This window comes from Mya arenaria, chromosome 5 (genome assembly GCF_026914265.1).
Source record: "Mya arenaria isolate MELC-2E11 chromosome 5, ASM2691426v1".
NCBI lineage: Eukaryota > Metazoa > Mollusca > Bivalvia > Myida > Myidae > Mya > Mya arenaria.
The window spans coordinates 45,412,375-45,435,104 of NC_069126.1; the positions used below are offsets into that span (position 1 = coordinate 45,412,375).

The 22,730-nt window shown below is 36.2% G+C and overlaps 2 protein-coding genes across 7 annotated transcripts in view; one reads left to right on the plus strand and one right to left on the minus strand.

Annotated features, from left to right (window-relative positions):
- LOC128234290 (phospholipid transfer protein C2CD2L-like) overlaps positions 1–12,288 on the minus strand; it is a 49,046-nt gene extending 36,758 nt beyond the window's left edge. For 3 of the 6 annotated variants that reach the window (XM_052948452.1, XM_052948450.1, XM_052948448.1), the window contains exons 1-2: positions 11,736–12,288; positions 2,348–2,443 (exon numbers count right to left, since the gene is read on the minus strand). In XM_052948452.1, the coding sequence (XP_052804412.1) occupies positions 2,348–2,443; positions 11,736–12,128 (489 nt within the window). In that variant the 5' untranslated portion in view covers positions 12,129–12,288. The remainder of the gene's footprint in view (positions 1–2,347; positions 2,444–11,735) is intronic. The other 3 variants (XM_052948454.1, XM_052948451.1, XM_052948453.1) reach the window with 2 other exon arrangements.
- A 67-nt stretch (positions 12,289–12,355) lies between these two features.
- Positions 12,356–20,117, plus strand: LOC128234292 (zinc finger protein 117-like). The gene is made up of 4 exons (XM_052948456.1): positions 12,356–12,491; positions 13,075–13,619; positions 13,901–14,025; positions 14,549–20,117. Exons 2-4 carry the CDS (start codon positions 13,102–13,104, stop codon positions 15,487–15,489), a joined length of 1,584 nt encoding a protein of 527 aa, XP_052804416.1. The 5' UTR covers positions 12,356–12,491; positions 13,075–13,101; the 3' UTR covers positions 15,490–20,117.
- Positions 20,118–22,730: the final 2,613 nt, after the last annotated feature.

A 22,730-nucleotide genomic window follows, 5' to 3' on the forward strand; every position in this document is an offset into this window, starting at 1 on the left:
AAACACTGCAAACGGAAGGTCATGAGAGTCCACATGACATGTGAGCGCCTGCAAACCAGAAATATTCATAAGTCTACAAGCAAACACTGCAAACGAAAAGTCATGAGAGTCCACATGACATGTGAGCGCCTGCAAACCAGAAATATTCATAAGTCTACAAGCAAACACTGCAAACGGAAGGTCATGAGAGTCCACATGACATGTGAGCGCCTGCAAACCAGAAATATTCATAAGTCTACAAGCAAACACTGCAAACGAAAGGTCACGAGAGTCCACATGACATGTGAGCGCCTGCAAACCAGAAATATTCATAAGTCTACAAGCAAACACTGCAAACGGAAGGTCATGAGAGTCCACATGACATGTGAGCACCTGCAAACCAGAAATATTCATAAGTCTACAAGCAAACACTGCAAACGGAAGGTCACGAGTCCATTCAACATTAACTTTTGATAATGTAAGTTCAAATGGAGAAGAATGTTGGTCAAAAGCAGATCTCCTGTGAGGTAAAACCATTCAAATTTTTAGCTTAGAAACCATACGTAAATGTAACTGTTAAGATCTGCATTATAAAAAATTAATTCTTAAATGATCTATGATATGGATGATTCGTGAAAATAAAACCAAACGATAAACTTAAGTCTTACAAAATAAATATCCAAGAACCTTAAAAATAAGTTGAAGTTGATTCTTAACATACACTGGTCAGAATCTTTTTCACAAATAAATCAACCACCGGGATTTTCTTCGCATTTTAAACAGCTTATTAAGTGACCAAGGGGGTGCAATTTGAAAAAGATAAACATCTACAAAACTGAAACATAAACCATTTAATTGAAGTAACCGGACTTCAGGAGATAGGATATTATTGATCTCATATGATTTCCTTCAAAAACATATGATTATCTTCGGGGAAACCAGACTCTCTTTTATACATATGGTTAAGCATTGATCTATGGCAATACTTTAGGAGAACATACAGTGAACTCCTCTAAACAAGCAGAAGGCACTGGAGAAATTGTAAGCTGAAGTTGCAGGCAATCATATACTGGAGTGCCTGGAAGAGATGTTCATAGCCATGGCTCTTGTCATTTATTACTAATCTTGTTTATGCAGAGATGTTCTCCGAGAAGTAGAACTGTTTTATAGCTTTTTTTGATGTGCTGACTGGATTTGCCCGGAATTCTTATCAAATACAAGTTATTGGCTTTAAAGACATTTAAAAAGCAATATATCCCAAAAGAAAAACAATAATCGTTTCTTAATCAAACAGTTTACTTTCCATTAAAATTGATGGGCATTTCATAACAACTGGAGAAAATCTGGCATTTCAATTATAATTAGGATACGTGTACACATATAAACATATATATTTATATATACACAAACCAAAATATATGTTCCATGAAAATAAGTTCTCACAACTGCATTGAAATCCCTCCTGTAAATGACCAACATCTTGATATCACAAATGGTTATACCAGTACATTAGCACTTACAAGAGGAACTCGGTGAAAAACTGCATATGAAGTCAACAAAATGTGCTTTGAGAAGTTTTGTTACCAGTAAGTCAGTTTACCAACAAATGCCAAGTTCTGGTGCTGGTGCTGGTGCTATCTTAAGCCTGGTTGGCAAAGTCTGGATGCAAATCCCCCTACCAGTTAGGATAATGAGTTTTAGCAGAAAAAAACCTCTTACCTGCCCGGCTACCCGCAGTAATTGTAACATACGGTAGAGACATGACAACATATTGTTATATAAATCTAAAATTATTTTTCTTTCTTGTGCTGACTAGATCAATCTAAAAGATATCTTTCCCTCTTAGTAATGTTCAAGCATTTCTAATTCAGTTTTGTTAACAACGCACCACACTTAAAACTCTTTCTTGAATTTATATTTTTTTAGTGTATAACATTCAAACTTTGTTAAGGATAGCCTGTAATGATAGACTGTGGCATGTTGACAGGTTGACCCCCAAGAAACTCCTAGTGGAAAAGACTTCTCCAGACGAGAAAATGTCAAGCTGACAACATAGCACCATGCTATGCCAATAACCCTTTCATTTTTATAAAATGCTAAAATGACTGTAATTACATAATAAATGGCATTTTATTGACACACCAGTTTGTTTTATAACATCATGTTAACATCCTCCAATGATACTTGTTATGATGTGACGTCAGAAGACAGGAATTCAGCTGTATTGCACAAGTAGGAAAACAAACAAATAAGTTTTGCAATATAAAATGCTTGCAGAATTATGATGAATATATAATAAAAGGGTTATTAGTACTGCGTCTTGATTATCTAACTACCCCCCCCCACCCCCCCCACCATACTAACTTACATATTTGTCCTCTGGTCCGGAGTCAAAGGTGACTTCTGCAAACTTTGGCGGTAGGCTGCCTGACTGCACCTTCTCAAACTTGATCTGTACAGGGCCCTGAAACAAACAAACAAACAAACATCAACTAGAGCTGCTACCCCCACATGCTGCCTTCTCAAACTTCACCTGTACAGGGCCCTGAAACAAACAAACAAACAAACATCAACTAGAGCTGCTACCCCCACATGCTGCCTTCTCAAACTTGATCTGTACAGGGCCCTGAAACAAACAAACAAACAAACATCAACTAGAGCTGCTACCCCCACATGCTGCCTTCTCAAACTTCACCTGTACAACAAACACGATAACTTAAGTTTATACTTTATTTTTAGCTTAATTAGGAAGACAGCAATAAGCTGTGCATCATGCTGGTTTCCATTTCCTGGGTAGAAATCAGAACTAATGTTCTTTTGCAGGGGCCAAGAGGAAGTTCCCCTGGTTGTGTTGAAACCCACAAGCAAGGCCGACACCTAGAACACTCTGTCATATCAGCAATTTACATAAGAAAGGGGAGAGCTAAAAAAAGCTACAGCAACAAGTCTTATTTTCTCTCTGAAAGAAGACAGAAGCATATTAATAGTATGCTGACCTTTTATTTATCCTTACACTATACATGTATACACATAAAGGAATTCACAGTCCTATACAAAATGAATTCATTATAAAATTCAAAGACCATCGATAGAATTTATTTTAATGAAAGCTATTCTCTTTGCTCTATGGCAGGTTATCTAATACATTATTACAATGTCATTATTCTATATAATTATGTTCATGTTTGATGTCACGGATACAACAGGAGTGTTTTAGGAGTGCGAGTTAAGACAATAAATGGATAGCCATCAGGAAATTCCCCCCCAAAAAAATAAGTCTGAACATGTACATTTAGTCATTGTTTTTATCTTTTCCTAATGTGTGATCATAAAACCTAAAACACACAATACAGCTTCTAATACTATTGGCATTCATGCATTGCTGTGGTACATTAAGCTGATTTTCCCATCCATCTTACAAAGTGCAGCAGAACACATTGTGTGCATGTAAAACTACAAATCAAGCTTGAAAATAGAAGAAATGGCATGTATTGACCTTCCAAACAATAACCTCACTTATTTGTTTAACATTCTATAATGTATCCCATTAGCCCAGCATATTATACACTCATATCTCTCATACTGATAAGCATTCTGGCATTTACCTTTTTCTCACCTGGTTCATTATTCTGGCCTAATGAATGCTCATTGATAACATTAACACACATGAGGGTGGATGTAGATGATCCTTGACACAGGTATTTATCATATGAGGAAACAGAGGGACTAATATATTTGCTTATAATTAGTGTGGTGCTTAGTCACATACTTTGTCCTCAAATCTTAACCTTGACCTTACTAACTCATAACATTTTTGAAACAAGGGATGTTTGTCAAACATTATGCCCCCCCCCCCCCCCCCCCGAGCGCCGTGTTGTCAGGATTATATGGACAATTGAATGAAATTTGCATGGACCGAAATGACAGCTGATTTGTCACTGACATTGGATGCCGTTGAGGCAGTTATTAAGATTATGACCATTCAAAGTTTGAGAATAGAGTGTGTTATGACCATGACCTTTGACTCTATGACCTCAAAATCCATAGGAGTCATCAGCTGGTCACCAAAAATCTAAATGTCAAGTTTGAGGGCCATGGGTGCAGGCATTGACAAGTTATCACACAGACAAGCTTTTTTCGTTCAAGGTCACTGTAACCTTGACCTTTGCCCAGAGGACCCCTAAAATCATAAGGGGCCATCTACAGATCAGACACAGCTCCAAGTCAAGTTTGAGGGCCATGGGTGCAGGCATTGTCAAATTATCACTTGAAACTTTTTTGCGTTAAAGGTTACTGTGACCTTGCCCAATGATCCCCAAAGTCAAGAGGGGTCATCTATAGTTTGATGACCATAGGTCTAGGCATTGTTGAGTTATCACTCGGACAAGCTTTAGAATTATTTTACCATTAAAGGTCACTGTGACCTTGACCTGATGAGCCCTCAAATCAATAGGGGTCATATACTGGTCAGGCCCAACCTTCATGTCAAGATTGATGACCATACTTCCAGGAATTGTTGAGTTATCACTCGGACAAGCTTTGGTCTACCAACGGACTGACCGACCGACCTACCGACCGATCGACATGTGCAAAGCAATATACCCCTCTTCTTCGAAGGGGGGCATAATAATAATATTATGAGACATTAACTTTGAATGATAACAAACACTGGGGGGGCCATATTAAATGAAATGTTCATAAATAAAACAAAAATTGTTTTAACAGTCCTATTTGTAACAATTATACCTGTTACATCTAGATATTAAGTGCAATCTGGCACACATGGGAATTTCTATCACTTATACCCAAGTTCATCTTCTATAGTTTTTTCATAATCAAGATATCCTCACACAACAGTTTCAAGCTTTCAAAGATTCACAACAGTCAGCACAACCATCCAACACCTGGATAAAACAGGAATGACCAATATAAATCTCTTAAATCTAAAGACAGAGGCATGTTTATCTTGGCTGTTTCAGTCCTTTGAAACAAGCTTGTAAAATTGTCTATCAAATCTGGTGTTTTCCTTGTTATTTTATTGCCAAGTTTCTTAAATAGACTTGTTTAGTTGTTCTACTTCAAATGATGATTGTTGCTTCTTCAAAAAGAAGACTGTGTTTGAAGTCTGCAAGTTTTCCTCTGGCTGGGATGATAGTGCTTCCTGTTGTTCAACATGATTTCTCTCCAGACAATTTACCACTGCAGCAGTATATCAAATTGCCACTTATTTCCATGTTTGTCACTTGATAAATCATAAGGATTCAATCTCTTAATCTGAAGAAAAAAATATATCTGAAAATATTATTTTCGATAGAAGTGAGAATGCCAGTAGAACAGACCTATCGTTACTACAACTGGTTCAAGTATGTTTTCAAGTAGAACAGAACAAAAGCTACTGCAACTGGTACAAGTGAGTTTGTCCATAGAACAGAACTAAAGCTTTTACAAATGGTACAAGTGAGTTAACAAGTAGAACAGAACTAAAGCTTCTACAACTGGAACAAGTGAGAAAACAAGTGGAACAGAACTGTTGATACTACAACTGGAACAAGTGAGAAAACAAGTGGAACAGAACTAAAGCTTCTACAACTGGTACAAGTGAGTTAACAAGTAGAACAGAACTAAAGCTTCTACAACTGGTACAAGTGCGTAAACAAGTAGAACAGAAGTTAACGTTAACCTACTGCAACTGGTACAAGTGCGTAAACAAGTAGAACAGAACTAAAGCTTCTACAACTGGTACAAGTGCGTAAACAAGTAGAACAGAAGTTAACGTTAACCTACTGCAACTGGTACAAGTGTGTAAACAAGTAGAACAGAACTAAAGCTTCTACAACTGGTACAAGTGCTTAAACAAGTAGAACAGAACTAAAGCTTCTACAACTGGTACAAGTGAGTTAACAAGTAGAACAGAACAAAACCTACTACAACTGGTACAAGTGAGTTAACAAGTAGAACAGAACTAAACCTACTACAACTGGTACAAGTGAGATGGCCAGTAGAACAGAACAAAACCTACTACAACTGGTACAAGTGAGTTAACAAGTAGAACAGAACTAAAGCTTCTACAACTGGTACAAGTGAGTTAACAAGTAGAACAGAACAAAACCTACTACAACTGGTACAAGTGAGTTAACAAGTAGAACAGAACTAAAGCTACTACAACTGGTACAAGTGAGTTAACAAGTAGAACAGAACAAAACCTACTACAACTGGTACAAGTGAGTTAACAAGTAGAACAGAACAAAACCTACTACAACTGGTACAAGTGAGTTAACAAGTAGAACAGAACTAAAGCTACTACAACTGGTACAAGTGAGTTAACAAGTAGAACAGAACTAAAGCTTCTACAACTGGTACAAGTGAGTTAACAAGTAGAACAGAACAAAACCTACTACAACTGGTACAAGTGAGTTAACAAGTAGAACAGAACTAAAGCTTCTACAACTGGTACAAGTGAGTTAACAAGTAGAACAGAACAAAACCTACTACAACTGGTACAAGTGAGTTAACAAGTAGAACAGAACTAAAGCTTCTACAACTGGTACAAGTGAGATGGCCAGTAGAACAGAACTAAAGCTACTACAACTGGTACAAGTGAGTTAACAAGTAGAACAGAACTAAAGCTACTACAACTGGTACAAGTGAGTTAACAAGTAGAACAGAACTAAAGCTACTACAACTGGTACAAGTGAGTTAACAAGTAGAACAGAACTAAAGCTTCTACAACTGGTACAAGTGAGTTAACAAGTAGAACAGAACAAAACCTACTACAACTGGTACAAGTGAGTTAACAAGTAGAACAGAACTAAAGCTACTACAACTGGTACAAGTGAGTTAACAAGTAGAACAGAACTAAAGCTACTACAACTGGTACAAGTGAGTTAACAAGTAGAACAGAACTAAAGCTACTACAACTGGTACAAGTGAGTTAACAAGTAGAACAGAACTAAAGCTACTACAACTGGTACAAGTGAGTTAACAAGTAGAACAGAACTAAAGCTTCTACAACTGGTACAAGTGAGTTAACAAGTAGAACAGAACTAAAGCTACTACAACTGGTACAAGTGAGATGGCCAGTAGAACAGAACTAAACCTACTACAACTGGTACAAGTGCGTAAACAAGTAGAACAGAAGTTAACGTTAACCTACTGCAACTGGTACAAGTGAGTTTGAACACAGTTAACAGTAAAGTAAAGTTACAAGCAGAACAGAGCTTGTCAGTATGTGAACAAAACAAATAAGTTTTAAGCAGAACAAAAGAGGGTATTGTGTGAACAGAACAAGTAAGTTTACAAGCAGAACTGAATCTGTCATTGTGTGAACAATTACAGAAAGTTAACCAGAATTACAAAATATGGAATGCCCATTCAACTACAGCATCTACATTTGTATACCTGTAACTTGGTTGAAGAAATTTGCAATTCATTCAATAGTTTCTAAACCACTATATTGCAGGTAAGAAAATAGAGGCCTTTGTAAAGAAGTTATTATCAAACTTGAGATATAATGTAGGTAAATCTACCCAGCAAAAACACAAATGGGGCGTATAGAAATGTTAACATGGATATACTGTAGCATTTTTTGGCTATGTTTTGTAAACTTCATACACTCTGATACACATTGTTATGACTTTAATCTCCAAGCGTCCATTACTGTCAGAATAGAGTAATAAGGCTAGTGTTATTCCATCTCATTTGCATTACAAAGTGCTATTCAAAACAAAATCAACAGGATTTGATATTGATCTCAAAGAATAATACTAACAGCTGACATCATAAATGGAAAGTCTTCATTTATTGAGTTATATTATATTCATGAATAAAAATCAACAACAGCAGAATACCAGCTGACATTCAATTTCCGGGCAATATGTTCACAACATGCAGCTATATGTCTATAAAATATGACAGCACCAATGATTAAAAGGGGATTTGTTTAAATATTATGTCATATCATTTCTCCTGATTAATTCTTGTAATGTAATACCCATCATTTTTTTGCAAAATCGCCCAGTATCAAACATTGATTCAGCTATTTATTTATATTGGATAATTTATTAAAACAATGGTTGCATTATGCTAGTCATAAACCCCGAATATAACTGAAGTACTGTGCCAATTACATGGTGTTTATACTGTAACTGGTAACAATGATCTGTTGTACTGGCTTAGTTATAATACACACCAAGATCATATTCTCCATTAAATACCATGTTTCAGCATGAACTCTTTACATGAAAAACGTTATATACATGTTTCCATAGAAACATTAACAGCCAATCGGCTATATTACTCACTCCATGCTGCTGTATGATGTTTAGTGTAATACATGTATCACTGTGCATTCTTAAGCTTCAAATGTTTTGCACTAATATATCAGATAACAGTATTATTGTTCAAATTCTGAATTTACCTGGTGCATGAAATTAATGGAATGATAAATTTGCATTACTAGCATGTTCATCTGTAGAAATCATAATGATTTTTCTCACAGTATATATATGCGTGCATTTCACATGAGCTTGTTATGCTCTAAGGCGCTCCTTAACACACTCAGGTAAAATAGTTTTCCTCAAAGAAAAGTATTTCTCAATATAAGACATATTGTCTGTGCTTTAATCCTACAGACTTGTGCTACTCCCCAATTAATTTGCATCCACTTTGAGAAGAAGAATAAGAAAGAAAAACACTTCTAATTAGGAAAACTAATGTTCCCCTGGGCTGAAGGTTAACATGCTTTATACTTGCGTTATTCCATACTGCAAAAACTATTAAAAATAGCATCTTTTTCAGCTTCTACTACATTTAAATCATATTTGTTGGCATTTTATTACTTGACATTTTTTATATTTTACTAAATTAAGTTTAAGTAAAAATTTACTCGGCCAAAGAATGAAAGTTAATTTATATACCAAAAAACAGTCATGTGATTGGATCATTTTACAGATTTTTTTAACGTTTGTATTCAGATTAAAGGGAAAAGCCTTTATTCATATTTTGCCTGCTATGGACATTGCGATTTAATAAATTGTGAATGCTTAAGAGCTTTTGGAATTGTTTGACATTATTTCTGCTTAATTTGACCACAATTTCATTCTTAAATAATTGCACCTAAGAATGTCAACACTAGTCGGTTGTTTTCAGTTAAACAGTCACTCATCATCAAATACTAAAGCCTAGGCTAGAGACCTTGATTTACATGTTTGTGTTGTCCCTGGCAACATGTGTACCAAGTTTCATCTGAATATCTTGAATGATTTTGAGTTATGGCCAAGTTTCCAAAAACAGAGGATCTAAAAATAACATGAATTGATCTACTTTTAACAAACGTACCGGGGTATTGGTGTAATTATAATCTTCATCAGGTACTAAAACATCTGTACAGTAAAGATGCTTGTATATATTCCGGTAGTGTATTATTTTGATACGGATGATACATAATTCTATACCATATGTATATACAAATGGGAATGACTAAGGCGAATATTTGATACATGGATACATTTACTTTACCAATCAATCAATTTTGAAACAATTAAAACAAAAAATGACAATTAATTGTACTAAAAACTGAAAAATTAGCAATCCAATAACTAACTGAAAAATTAAAGAAGTAAACATATTGTACTTTATACAATTAAGGTTTCGGGAGGGATTATGTAAACTTACGTAACATCCAATTTTAGCATTCTGAAAAAGGTAATCTATATGCATGTACAACTACATAGCATTCTGGATGTATCAGTTGTAGTTTTTTTTATTAAAATTAAATTTCAACAAAACATTTTCTATGTCATATTTTAACTGGGTATTTGCTATACATGTGTATATCAGCTGCACTTATCAAGATAAAATAATTATATACCGTACTGTATTACTGTTCAGCTAACTTTTATAGTTCTGCCTTCAGAGAGAAAGGTTCGGAAACCGAGGGTGAAACCCACCTCCCTCTTTGTATGTACTGAAGCCTCATTCATTTTCTAACCGAAAAATGTGTAACAAATAATTCTTTTAACCAGCTTGAGAGTCTATGCAGCAAATTTTGAGTTTCTGGGTACATCATACTATCATCTTGAGTACCAAGAACAAGGGCAGTTCCAGTATTTAACATTACAGGAGGCGTAACTTAGGGGGGGTATAACCTTTTGATTTGCACCCCTACCTCAGAAAAGAAATTTATTTTATTTAAAATGTTGGAAGGCGGGTTTGACAATTTCTACCCCGAAATGGTGTATTATATATATATATATGCACTCCCTGTGGCTTCGAAAGTGGTCAGTAATGGAGTACTCTTGGTGCCCTTGAATACAGCATACAAAAAGGGATCTTCAAATAATAAAGCCACAATAACTGTACTTTGCTACACAATTGTTTTATACATTTTCTGTTACAAAAACTGCTTCAGAAGAATATTTTCAATGATTTCCAATGTTCAAATTTTTGCATATAAATGTGTGTCTTTACTTCCCCTGATGACATCAAGGCTATGATGATATTGCAATACAACCAATATTATATATAGTTCTCAGCGTTACACCGTATAGCGGAGAACAATTGTCTCAAAATAGCATGTTAAAAACTGGTTTGGTCAGTTTTGTAGGTGGCGCTATAAAGCGCGGGAAATGACGTAGTTAGGCGGGTAAAGTGGGCTTTGGTCATTTCTACCGAGACTGCTGTTCGGGCAACATCAAACTTGAATTATATTTTCATTATGAACATGTTATTTGGTGAAAATTATATTATTTCACAATATAACCGCAATGAGATTGTATGTACAATTAAATAATATTTTTGAATTTGTATAATGGAGCATGTTGAGATATATTTGTTGTCTCATATTTGGAGGGTTAGTCTGAGAAATACTAAACGTGTTTCGAGCATTGTTACGAATACAGGTTTCCTCGCACATTTAAAAAAGATAAGCGAGGTTTTTCCTGGACGGCCAGTATCCCAGAGAATAATATTCCATCTTATCTTTTTACATACGTTACTTATTCAGAAACATATGTTTTTCGATAGGATTGTGACATGCTCAGTGTGGGGGTGATATATGTATACATATGTACATGTTATAACGTTATAACGTTATGTATGAAAACACATAAAAATGATAGTATAGTTTTATATACACACAAAGAAGTTAATAATAGTTATAGTACACTCTTGTGTTTGGATTCTTCTTGTTGCCACCCCCTTGTATCTGTTGTTGCCACAAATAAACTAGTCTCGTCAGCATAAACGGTGTTTGTTTTTGTAAGGGTGAGACATGTTTCTTTAAAAAAAAAAATCACAGCATGTACATGTAAATATGAAAATGTGACATGATCATGAATGGATGTATACTCAGTGAAATGGGATAAAATAACTATACTTTATATATAGATAATCAGTGTTTTTTTTCATCCTTTTGGGAATGGGGACAGGACCTTTCAGATTAGGTATAAATGCGTCATTTTGATTGCAAATTGCCTTTAAAGACAAGAAGGATACATTATACAAAAACATGATGTGAGTCTATTTTAATGTAATTTTTTTATCAAAACAAAATGTTAATTAATTTCTTTGTTTTTAAACATTAAATTGGGGATTTTATTTTCACATTTGCTAATTTGGGGAAAAGGTTTATGTTTTAGCATCGGGAATAGAACCAAATTTAGGCCCAATATCAGTAAATAAAATAACACAGTGGCATTAAATTAAGATGCAAATTTCATCATGAAAATCTTAAGAATTATTTTCAACATGACACCTACCCCAAGTTTGTTCGCCTGTTGATTGAGTGACGTAGTCCAGGCATCGACAAACTCCGGAAACTGCTCATAGTGCAGGTAGAACCAGTTAAGTGCTGAGTTGAGCCAAAATGTTGACTCTGGCTGCAAGGGGCCCTGGGGGATCGCCTTGGAACTTGACCCACCATCCTTGGATCTATCCCACGAAATACGGGGTTGCAATGGGCCAAAGAAGGAGGTTAACGAATTAACAACCCCTACTATAATTAGACCACTCGAAATCCAAAAGAACAACAAAAAATCCAAGAAATGGTCCTCCCAACTAAACCAGCTCTGCATGTTTGCCCCTGCCTCCGCCATCTTTGAGTAAGTCTCACCTAGCCTGTACCATATCAGTTTTAGTGTAAGATCAGCCATAAATTAACCAATCAGATGCATGCTTCTAGCTGGCGTTTCCTAGGTAACAGTTTTCTCTCCCATAAACTGCTTGGCACCGTCACAAAAACGCAAGGTCGGGTATTTTTGGAGTATCCGAAATACCTGTCAAAAGTTGTTTTCACGCTGATAGGGATTCCCCAATGACGTATTTCTTTTCATGTTCAAAATTGATTACGAGGCTCAAACCTTTTCACGCATGTCCGTTGTGCCTTGATAATTCCATTACGGAGTGCTTCCCCTTATTTTCATTTTTGCCATGATTTCTTAAATTGTAATGCTCCGTTTAAGCTTGTTTAAACATAACACTAGAACTTGAATGAACAATTGAGAATATATTTACAGGTATTTTATTCAGTAATAATAATAGTTTCGTAATTGTAATTGTGTTCGTTTAGGAAAACTTGTTTACAAGCATCATTGATATTGGGCATATTCTGATTCCCTGCAAAAAACACCAACAATTCACGAATGTATTTGCACCAGTCAATTGTAACCACGCCCCCCCCCCCCCTTCCCCCGATCAGGTCCAGGCTGGGACTTTGACTTTTGGTCCAGCCAACCCTGTGTAAAATCCTGTGTAGTCAAACTGCTGGTATAATCCTGGCAAAATGACCCCACACGCCAGGGACTCTAGGTAAGGCCCATTCCCTGCTATTTTTGGTGCAAAGACAAATCCACCACATTTACCCAGCACTGTGGGGCCACCTGGGAGGTTAAAACATGGCTATCCCCGGTATACCCTTGAACCTGGGTGGGGGGGGGGGCATGGTTACAATATTGACTGGTGCATTATGCGATTCGTCTAAAATAATAGACGTGTTAAAAGGTATAACATTAATATAATTTGAATAATTTCCCATTATAGACTCATGATGAGCCACTTGCCTGGGATTTTCAATAATATATATCTTTTTTCTGGTTGCAGACTGTGGGCTACTCATACTCCAAAGAAATGGAAAGCAGTGGAAAATTTAATGGAGATCACACAATTAAAGTATCAGTCACAAATGTAAAAGCTGAATTGATCAATGATGTAAAAATCAAAGCAGAAGAAAACTCATCAAGCAAAGATCTGTTCTGTTGTGTCTGTCATACAGAATTTTCATCTGTTTTAGATTTAATCAGGCATGCATGTAAAGAGCATCCAGCGCTCAGTATTTTGAAATGTCCGGTGCAGAATTGTCAAATGAAATTTCATGATTATAATAGCAGGATAAGGCATTTGAAATCAGCACATTCAGAAGAGAGACCATATCTTTGTGAGGTGTGTGGAGATGCTTTTAAGCAAACCAGTGCTCTGAAAAATCACACATATTGCATTCATGCAGAGTCAAAAGATAAGATAAAGTTTCAATGCAAAGTCTGCGGAAGGGTTTTCCACAAAAAACATGGTCTGAAAGCGCATGAAAGCCTACATACTGGCGTGAGGAAATATGCATGTGATGTTAAAGATTGTGAAAAAACCTTTAGGTACTTATGTTTAATTATTAGATACATTTTAAAGTTTTAAAGCTAAAAATCAATAATTAGTAATCTTCTTTTAGCTAGTTAGTGGTGCCTGGCTAGCATTTGTTTTAACTTTTATACTTTTAGTTTACAAGAATTCATCATACATTCAAATAACAATATTTATTTACGGTAATAAAATGTGTGTTCTTTGTTTAATGAACATCAGCTGTTCATTTCAGCTTTGTCTGTAAATTCTTAATTTTGTAAGCTTTGACTTTTGGTATCTTAATATTTGACTGCAGACTTCAAGATACGTATCGACGGCATATGCAGCTGCATAATAATGACTTAAAGTACAAGTGTGAGTTATGTGGAAAGGCCTACAACCGAGTTGACCTCTTGATTGCCCACGAAGACAAACATGCAGGTAACAAAGCTTAGCTTAAACTTGTGTATTTTACAATAGTTGTCAAACAAGTTTTTACAAAACTGTCCTTAGTACGCTGATTGGCACAATATAACATAATCATGTAGCCTTATGCTTTTTGGGAAATGGGATTACCTAGAGACTTGTGGCTACTTACCAAACTCACATCAACCCTAGGGATGGGAGGATGGAGGGGGGGGGGGGGGGGGGTCGAAATCAAGCATGTGACACCTTTGTGAGAAGTGAGTCCATTAAAAATACAATCAGCTACACAGCCTTACGGGTCAACTGAGTTTATTTTGATTCTCGTATATAGGAAATGAACTAAGGGTATTAACAATATGATTGTGTTTCAATTTCTTTAAACATGATCTTATTTGTGGATGAGGTAGAGCCTCCACTGCTTTAACTCTGATATAATATTATTTTTGAATGGTTATCCATCCAATAAGGTCCAATCGCGGGCATTTGTCATCTTCTGTTACAGCTCTTGTTTTAAACATGATTTGATTTTTTGTTTAAGGGGTAAAGCCACATAAGTGTGAACTCTGTGCGAAGAGTTTCAGCACCAAAGGCAACCTTTCAACCCATATGAAGATTCATGAGGGTATCCGCTTTGATTGCAAGGTGTGTGGCAGAACGTTTGGCTTTAAATCCAACTTGAACAAACATGTGAAAGACTTTCATTCAGACTTACATGTGGATACAGGTAAAGTTGGCAACACTAAAACTACAATGATTTCAAAGACAAAATACACCCAGTGTGGGGAGAAATGGAGAAAGGCAAAGAAAAAAGATCTGGTTAATGAAGCTGTTGACATCAGACTGGTCTGTAAGGAATCGGCCAATGATTTGAATGATATTGCTGATACTACAAATTGTGATGAAGTTGATGTTGGAAAGTCATATAATGTGAAAACAGATTCTGTTGCGAAAATGAAAATTGAAATCAGTGAGGGTGAATCAAATACAGAAAACGATCAACTGGTTAGTTTATTACCTAAAAGGACTATAACTTATGTTTTAGTTGGAATGAATTCTTCAGCTGAGTTACAGTCAGTGTTTCCATGTCCAACCAAGGCACAGCCCAGTGATGGTGTTGAAACAGTCTATAACAATGAAAGGACAAAACAACATGCTCCTGCAACACAGCCCATTGATGAGGATGGAAGAGTTAGCAACAATGAAAGGACAAAATGTTTTACAACATGTGCTAATGGTCTTGTTGAAGTTAGATTTCCTGGTTATGATAATGTGATAAGTAGTTATTCTCAAAAAACAACAACACCTCACTCTTTCAAAACAGATGGAACTGAGGTTGGTGCAATGAAACAAGAGTCAGTTGTTGAATCAAGTAAAGAATTACTTGAACAAGATAAAGCACAACTAAATGACGCTGAGAATATATTGACTGAGGAGCAGATAGAAAAGATTGTTGACATGGATCAAGAAATAGATGTGTAACTGTTATGAATATAATCATGCATGCTAAACAATATCTGATATTCCTGTAGGTAAACTAGATGAATGTTGATGCAAGGTAAAACATTTTTTTTTTTTAACTTTAATGGATTATCATCTTTAACTCATTTGACTTTATTAATAAAAAAAAATCATATGAATTATGATTAAGGTACAGATAAAAAATAATAGCCTTTAGGCCACAACAAATTTATCATGTGTTTCAACGGATTTGCGGCACCTAAAATTTGAAAAAAATATATTATTAAAAAATATCGCTTTTATGTTTTTTATCTGTTAAATGCATTAAATTTAAAAAGAAAGAAAAAAAATTGCTTCAACTTAGATTGTGCACCTTAAAAGACTCTGCTGAAAATTTTATTGAATATTAAAGGGACTGTACACCAGATTGGCACCAAAAAAAGTTTTTTTCTGTAACAAATCTTAAGACAATTATTTAATAAAAGGCTTTACTCTTTGATATCATAATTGTAAAAAAAAATAACAAAATGTAAAATAAAATCAAGTCGGAGACGGGTTCGAACTGGTGTCGCCAAAATTGCAGACCAGTGTGGAATCCACAGTGCTACAAAGGCTTACCCGAAATGTTTGCAATATTTAAGCTATATACCTTACTTGGTAATATCACGTGATAACATCGACTTGCCAGTCACGCAAAAGAAATTAATTCTACTAGGTAGACATACTTAGTAATCTTTTTTAATGGAAAAATATGAAAAAGCAGCGAAAAATAAATTAATTGTAAACTATGTGGTACTTCATTATGCCCCCCTTCGAAGAAGAAGGGTATATTGCTTTGCACAGGCATGTCGGTATGTCGGTCGGTCCGTCGGTAGACCAAAGCTTGTCCGAGTGATAACTCAACTATTCCTGGACGTATGGTCATCAAACTTCACATGAAGGTTGGGCCTGACCAGTAGATGACCCCTATTGATTTTGGGGGTCATCGGGTCAAAGGTCAAGGTCACAGTGACCTTTAATGGTAAAATAATTTTAAAGCTTGTCCGAGTGATAACTCAACAATGCCTGCACCCATGGCCCTCAAACTTGACATGGAGGTTGGGCCTGACCAGTAGATGACCCCTATTGTTTTTGGGGGTCATCAGGCCAAAGTCACAGTGACCTTGAATGGTAAAAGATTGTCCGAGTGATAACTCAACAATGCCTGCACCCATGGCCCTCAAACTTGACTTGGAAGTTGGGCCTGACCAGTAGCTGACCCCTATTGTTTTTTGGGCTCAATGGGTCAACGGTCAAGGTCACAGTGACCTTGAATGGTAAAAGGTTGTTCGAGTGATAACTCAACAATGCCTGCACCCATGGCCCTCAAACTTGACTTGGAGGATGGGCCTGACCAGTAGATGACCCCTATTGCTTTTGGGGGTCATTGGGCCAAAGGTCAAGGTCACAGTGACCTTGAATGGTAAAAGGTTGTCCGAGTGATAACTCAACAATGCCTGCACCCATGGCCCTCAAACTTGACTTGGAGAATTGGCCTGACCAGGAGATGACCCCTATGGTTTTTGGGGGTCATCTGGCCAAAGGTCAAGGTCACAGTGACCTGGAATGGTAAAAGGTTGTCCGAGTGATAACTCAACAATGCCTGCACCCATGGCCCTCAAACTTGACTTGGAGGTTGGGCCTGGCCAGAAGATGGTCCCTATTGATTTAAGGGGTCATTGGGCCAAAGGTCAAGGTCACAGTGACCTGGAATGGTAAAAGGTTATCCGAGTGTTAACTTGACAATGGCTGCACCCATGGCCCTCAAACTTGATTTGGAGGTTGAGTCTGGCCAGAAGATTGTCCCTATTAATTTTAGGGGTCATTGGGCCAAAGGTCAAGGTCACAGTGACCTTGAATGATAAAAGGTTGTCCAAGTGATAACTCAACAATGCCTGCACCCATGGCCCTCAAACTTGACATGGAGGTTGGGCTTGACCAGTAGATGACCCCTATTGATTTTAGGGGTCAAAGGTCAAGGTCACAGTGACCTTGAAAGCAAACTTGACAATTCTTGGACCTATGGTCATCAAACTTGACATGAAGGTTGGGCCTGCCCAGTAGATGACCCCTATCAATTTTGGGGGTCATCAGGCCAAGGTCAACGTCACAGTAACCTTTAACACTAAAAAGTTAACAAATCTTCCCCCACTGATATCTCAACAATGCCTGAACCTATGATCATTAAACTTGACATGGATGTTAAGCCTGACCAGTAGATCACCCTTATTGATTTTAGGATTCATAGAGCCAAAGGTTAAGGTCACAGTGATCTTGAATGGTAAAAGGTTGTCCGAGTGATAACTCAACAATGCCTGAACCCATGGCCTTCAAACTTGACTTGGAGTTGCATCTGACTTGTAGATGACCCCTTATGATTTAAGGGGTCATCGGGTCAAAGGTCCAGGTCACAGTGACCTTGAACGAAAAAAACTTGTCTTGTGATAACTTGACAATGCCTGCACCCATGGCCCTCAAACTTGACATTTAGGTTTCTGGTGACCAGCTGATGACTCTGGATTTTGAGTTCATAGAGTCAAAGGTCATGACGGTCATAACACACTTTATCCTCACACTTTAATGGTCATAATCTTAAAACAGCAACAAATCAGCTGTCATTTCGGTCCATGCATATTTTATTCAATTGTCCATATAATCCTGACAACATGGCGCTCAGGGGGGGCATAATGTTTGACAAACATCTCTTGTTTAGTAAGTTTCAATGCATTGTACACATCGATACCAAGTTTTATGTCAGTTTCCAACAATTTTCTGTTTTTTTCTCTTTTTCATCATACGGAGTACAGCCCCTTTATTATAGACTTGTATTCACAAATTTTGGAAATATTTTGTATCAACATTGAAATATCTGAACCATGATATAATTATCACATGACACAATAGCAATACATAGTTGGTGCGGTCAGTATTTTTAACAACTTTACTCAATCATAGCAACTGGTCCTTTTCCGCCTTCATTTTGATTGTTTACCTTTGTTTTAAAATTAACTTATTTCATTTAAAAGTTCAAAGCCTATTTCACACAAATTTATATTCAAATTTAGTCAATTATGTGTTTGGTACTCAAATTTAACCAGGTTTTCAACGAAAGCTGGGTTATTATATTGAGGATGTGGTTTAGCGAGCGGGCTTTTGTCAAAGATTAGTTTCGGCCTAATAGTTTTATTTAGAATTGATGGATATTAATGAAACTTAAATAAGTTGAGGACTTGAGCACCATTTTCGGTCCCAAATACACAAATTCTTATGGTTACCTCAAGGTCATAATTTTTCACATTTTCGGTCCCAAATACACAAATCCTTATGGTTACCTCAAGGTCATAATCTTTCACATTTTCGGTCCCAAATACACAAATCATTATGGTTACCTCAAGGTCATAATCTTTCACATTTTCGGTCCCAAATACACAAATCCTTATGGTTACCTCAAGGTCATAATCTTTCACATTTTCGGTCCCAAATACACAAATCCTTATGGTTACCTCAAGGTCATAATCTTTCACATTTTCGGTCCCAAATACACAAATCCTTATGGTTACCTCAAGGTCATAATCTTTCACATTTTCGGTCCCAAATACACAAATCCTTATGGTTACCTCAAGGTCATAATCTTTCACATTTTCGGTCCCAAATACACAAATCCTTATGGTTACCTCAAGGTCATAATCTTTCACATTTTCGGTCCCAAATACACAAATCCTTATGGTTACCTCAAGGTCATAATCTTTCACATTTTCGGTCCCAAATACACAAATCCTTAAGGTTACCTCAAGGTCATAATCTTTCACATTTTCGGTCCCAAATACACAAATCCTTATGGTTACCTCAAGGTCATAATTTTTCACATTTTCGGTCCAAAATACACAAATCCTTATGGTTACCTCAAGGTCATAATTTTTCACATTTTCGGTCCCAAATACACAAATCCTTATGGTTACCTCAAGGTCATAATTTTTCACATTTTCGAAAAGCTTGACTTGTTCCAAAATAAACAAACAATTGCCAAGGGTAAAGATTCTAAAACTCTTTAAAAGTTGTAAAAATTGCAATAACAGATAGGAAATTGGATAAGGTTTGAAAACCGATTATATCCAAGGGCATTAAGGGTTGTTGAGAAGATAGTTGTTAGAACTTAATGATCAGAAGTCAATTGTGAGAAATATAAATGAGTAATAAAACCATATCATAACATTGTACATGAAGTATTATTCACAATATGCTTGTCTATTCTACCATACTTATTTACTACCTACTTCTGTTTTTAAAAAAAGAAATGGAAAACTCACTCACTCAATTTGTTTCCAGCCCAAATCTGCAGAACAAAAAATAATTGGTGTTGCCGGATTTGAATTTATGTTGTTAAAACAAAGTTAAAGGTTATCAAATGTGATTGGTTTTGCTGTTCAGTGGCTTAAAATATTATTTATTAAAAAAACCTTGATGCACTTGGTAAAAAGTGAATGACAAATCTATGATGTAGTAGTTGGTAAAATGCGTTTAAAGTTTGGAAGTAGCAAAAGTAAAAGAATATCATTTTTTTGCTTGAATTTTGTGCCCTGTATAAATTTCTATTCTGACAAATGTGGAATGTGGAATTAAATGTTGTTTTTGTTTGTTTGTTGTTGTTTTGTTTTGTTTTTGAGAGGTTGGTTTTAGTTTTGATTGCCAAAATTGATTTTCATACAAACATGAATATACAATGTTGGATACATATGGGGTCTATCGCTCTCACAAACTATGCCTGTACCTCAAAGGTCAAGGTAAAAGGTGAAATGATCCTTGTCCAAGCTGTATCTTGACCATGCAATATAGGATTCTCAAAAACTTGTCATGAAGCTTTACCATGATGAGGTTCCGTGTCGTACACAAGACTCAGATCTGTACCTCAAAGGTCAAGGTCAAGCTAAGAGGTCAATGGTTGAAATGATCCTTTTCCAAGCTGTATCTTGACCATGCATCATAGGATTGTAAAAAAACTTGCCATGAAGGTTTACCATGATGAGGTTTCGTGTCATACACAAGACTCAAATCTGTACCCCAAAGGTCAAGGTCACGCTTAGAGGTCAATGGTTGAAATTACCCTTTTCCAAGCTGTATCTTGACCATGCATCATAGGATTCTCAAAAGACTTGCCATGAAGGTTTACCATGATCAGGTTGCGTGTCGTGCATATGACCCAGATTTGTACCTCAAAGGCCAAGGTCACACTTAGAGGTCAATAGTTGATGTGATCTTCGTGTGGGCTGATTCTTGACCATACTACATAGGATTCTCAAAAAAACTTACCATGAAGGTTTACCATGATCAGGCTGCATGTCGTGCACATGACCCAGATCTGAACCTCAAAGGCCAAGGTCACAATTAGAGGTCAATGGTTGATGTTATCCTTGTCCAAGCTGTATCTAGACCATGCATTATAGGATTCTCAAGAAAACTTGCCATGAAGGTTTACCATGATGGGTTGCTTGTGATGCACATGACCCAGATCTATACCTCAAAGGTCAAGGTCTCACTTAGAGCTATTAAAAACTACTAAGAACTATTAAAAGCTATAAAAACTACTAAGAAATATTAAAAGCCAATATTAACAACAACTAAGAACTTTTAAAAGCTACTTAGAACTACCATGAACAATAAAAAGTACATATACTTAGAAATACTATAAACTACTACTATTAAAAATTACTTAGAACTACTATGGACAATTAAAGCTACTTCGAATTTCTAAGAACTACTTACAACTTCTTATAACTGTGTAAGACTACTTAGCTCTACTAAGAACAATCAAACGTTATATGAGCACGTAGAGCGCCGAAAGGCCCCCGTCGTTTGCAATGACTCTTTGTCGAAGCCTTCAGGTTGTGTTTTGTGTTCTTAAATGTCTTCTTTTAAAAATGTCCATATTGTTACTAATTTTGACAAGGAATGTGTGCCTGATTGTAGAACAGCTAAATGCTTACAGATACAGCAATTTTCACCATATTTGCTTTCTTTAGATGGAAAAGTTGGACACTTCTGAAGGGCAAAGATACCAGCAGTACGGCAATCTGAAAATTCGTTTTCAAAGTACACCTAAGACGTCGATATTAAGATGTCTGTCATGTTGTTGCGTTCCAGCTGCATTAGCTGATATTTTCACCAATTCTTCGTTTACTGCAATTCAATTTCAAGTGCGTCTTTTGAAAACGTTCACGGACATATTTTTCTATCTCTTGTTCAACGTATTTTATTTTTAATGCATCTATAACGTCAATTTATATATAAAAAATATTTGTTTGAATATATTTATATTAGAATTTATTACAATTCGCGTGATTTTAAATCTTTTTGATTCATAAGTTTATAAAGTTCCGTTTTAACTTTTCTCTCCTCGAAATCTTATGCATGAAAGCGATGGAAGTTTCATAGCTTTTAGTCTTTCGATATATGACGTGTTTCTTACATAATACACCAGATTGGTTGCCCTTTTCTGAACTCTTTATAGCTTCAATGTCTATTAATAATAATTGGGTGCCATACAATATTTCATGGTCTAGATGTGGTCGTATACTGTCTTGTAAAGCTTACGGACGGATTTTGTAAATATATGAAAAAGACCGCACTAGCCAAGTCATCTTGTTGGCTTTGTTAATTCAGACATCCATACGGTGACGGAACTTAAGGTCAGTATACTAAGTAATTCCAAGATCTTGTCCTTTTTCACTATTATCTGATATATTTTTGAACATTATCGTCATGCAGGTAGTGTATGTATGGGCTGAATTATTATGACCATACTACATACAATGTAGTACAACACTTGTCAATATTAAAATCTCAAATCCATTTTTTCACTCCAAAGTGAGAAAATGTTCCTGTCAGCTTGTATTTGACTAATACAAATGTATCGTAGTCAGAGTTGACTTTTCCGCAAATTATTCAATGTCATGTTTGTACCAACGAAATAAAGTCGGCCCTAATCACTACCTTGAGGAATGCCACTGGATACCCTCGACCAGTCAGATTTACTGGAGTTGACCAGTTCAGTACATGTGATAACGTCCCGGACGTCCGGGATTATCCCGGAAATCGTATCTCTGTCACGGAGTCACGGAGGATGCATGTTTGTTCCATAAAAAAAAACACGAAAAAAATAATTATCGGAATCGATTATCTTAATTTTACCAATGTAATTCAGCTATTTTGCCTGTCCGGGACACTGG

Bases quoted from the DNA above. Each gene is read 5' to 3' on its own strand.
- LOC128234292 (XM_052948456.1), top strand. From the start codon at position 13,102: ATGGAAAGCAGTGGAAAATTTAATGGAGATCACACAATTAAAGTATCA. The intron at 13,620-13,900 runs GTACTTATGTTT...ATTTGACTGCAG, and splicing joins GATTGTGAAAAAACCTTTAG to ACTTCAAGATACGTATCGAC. The intron at 14,026-14,548 runs GTAACAAAGCTT...TTTTTGTTTAAG, and splicing joins CCACGAAGACAAACATGCAG to GGGTAAAGCCACATAAGTGT.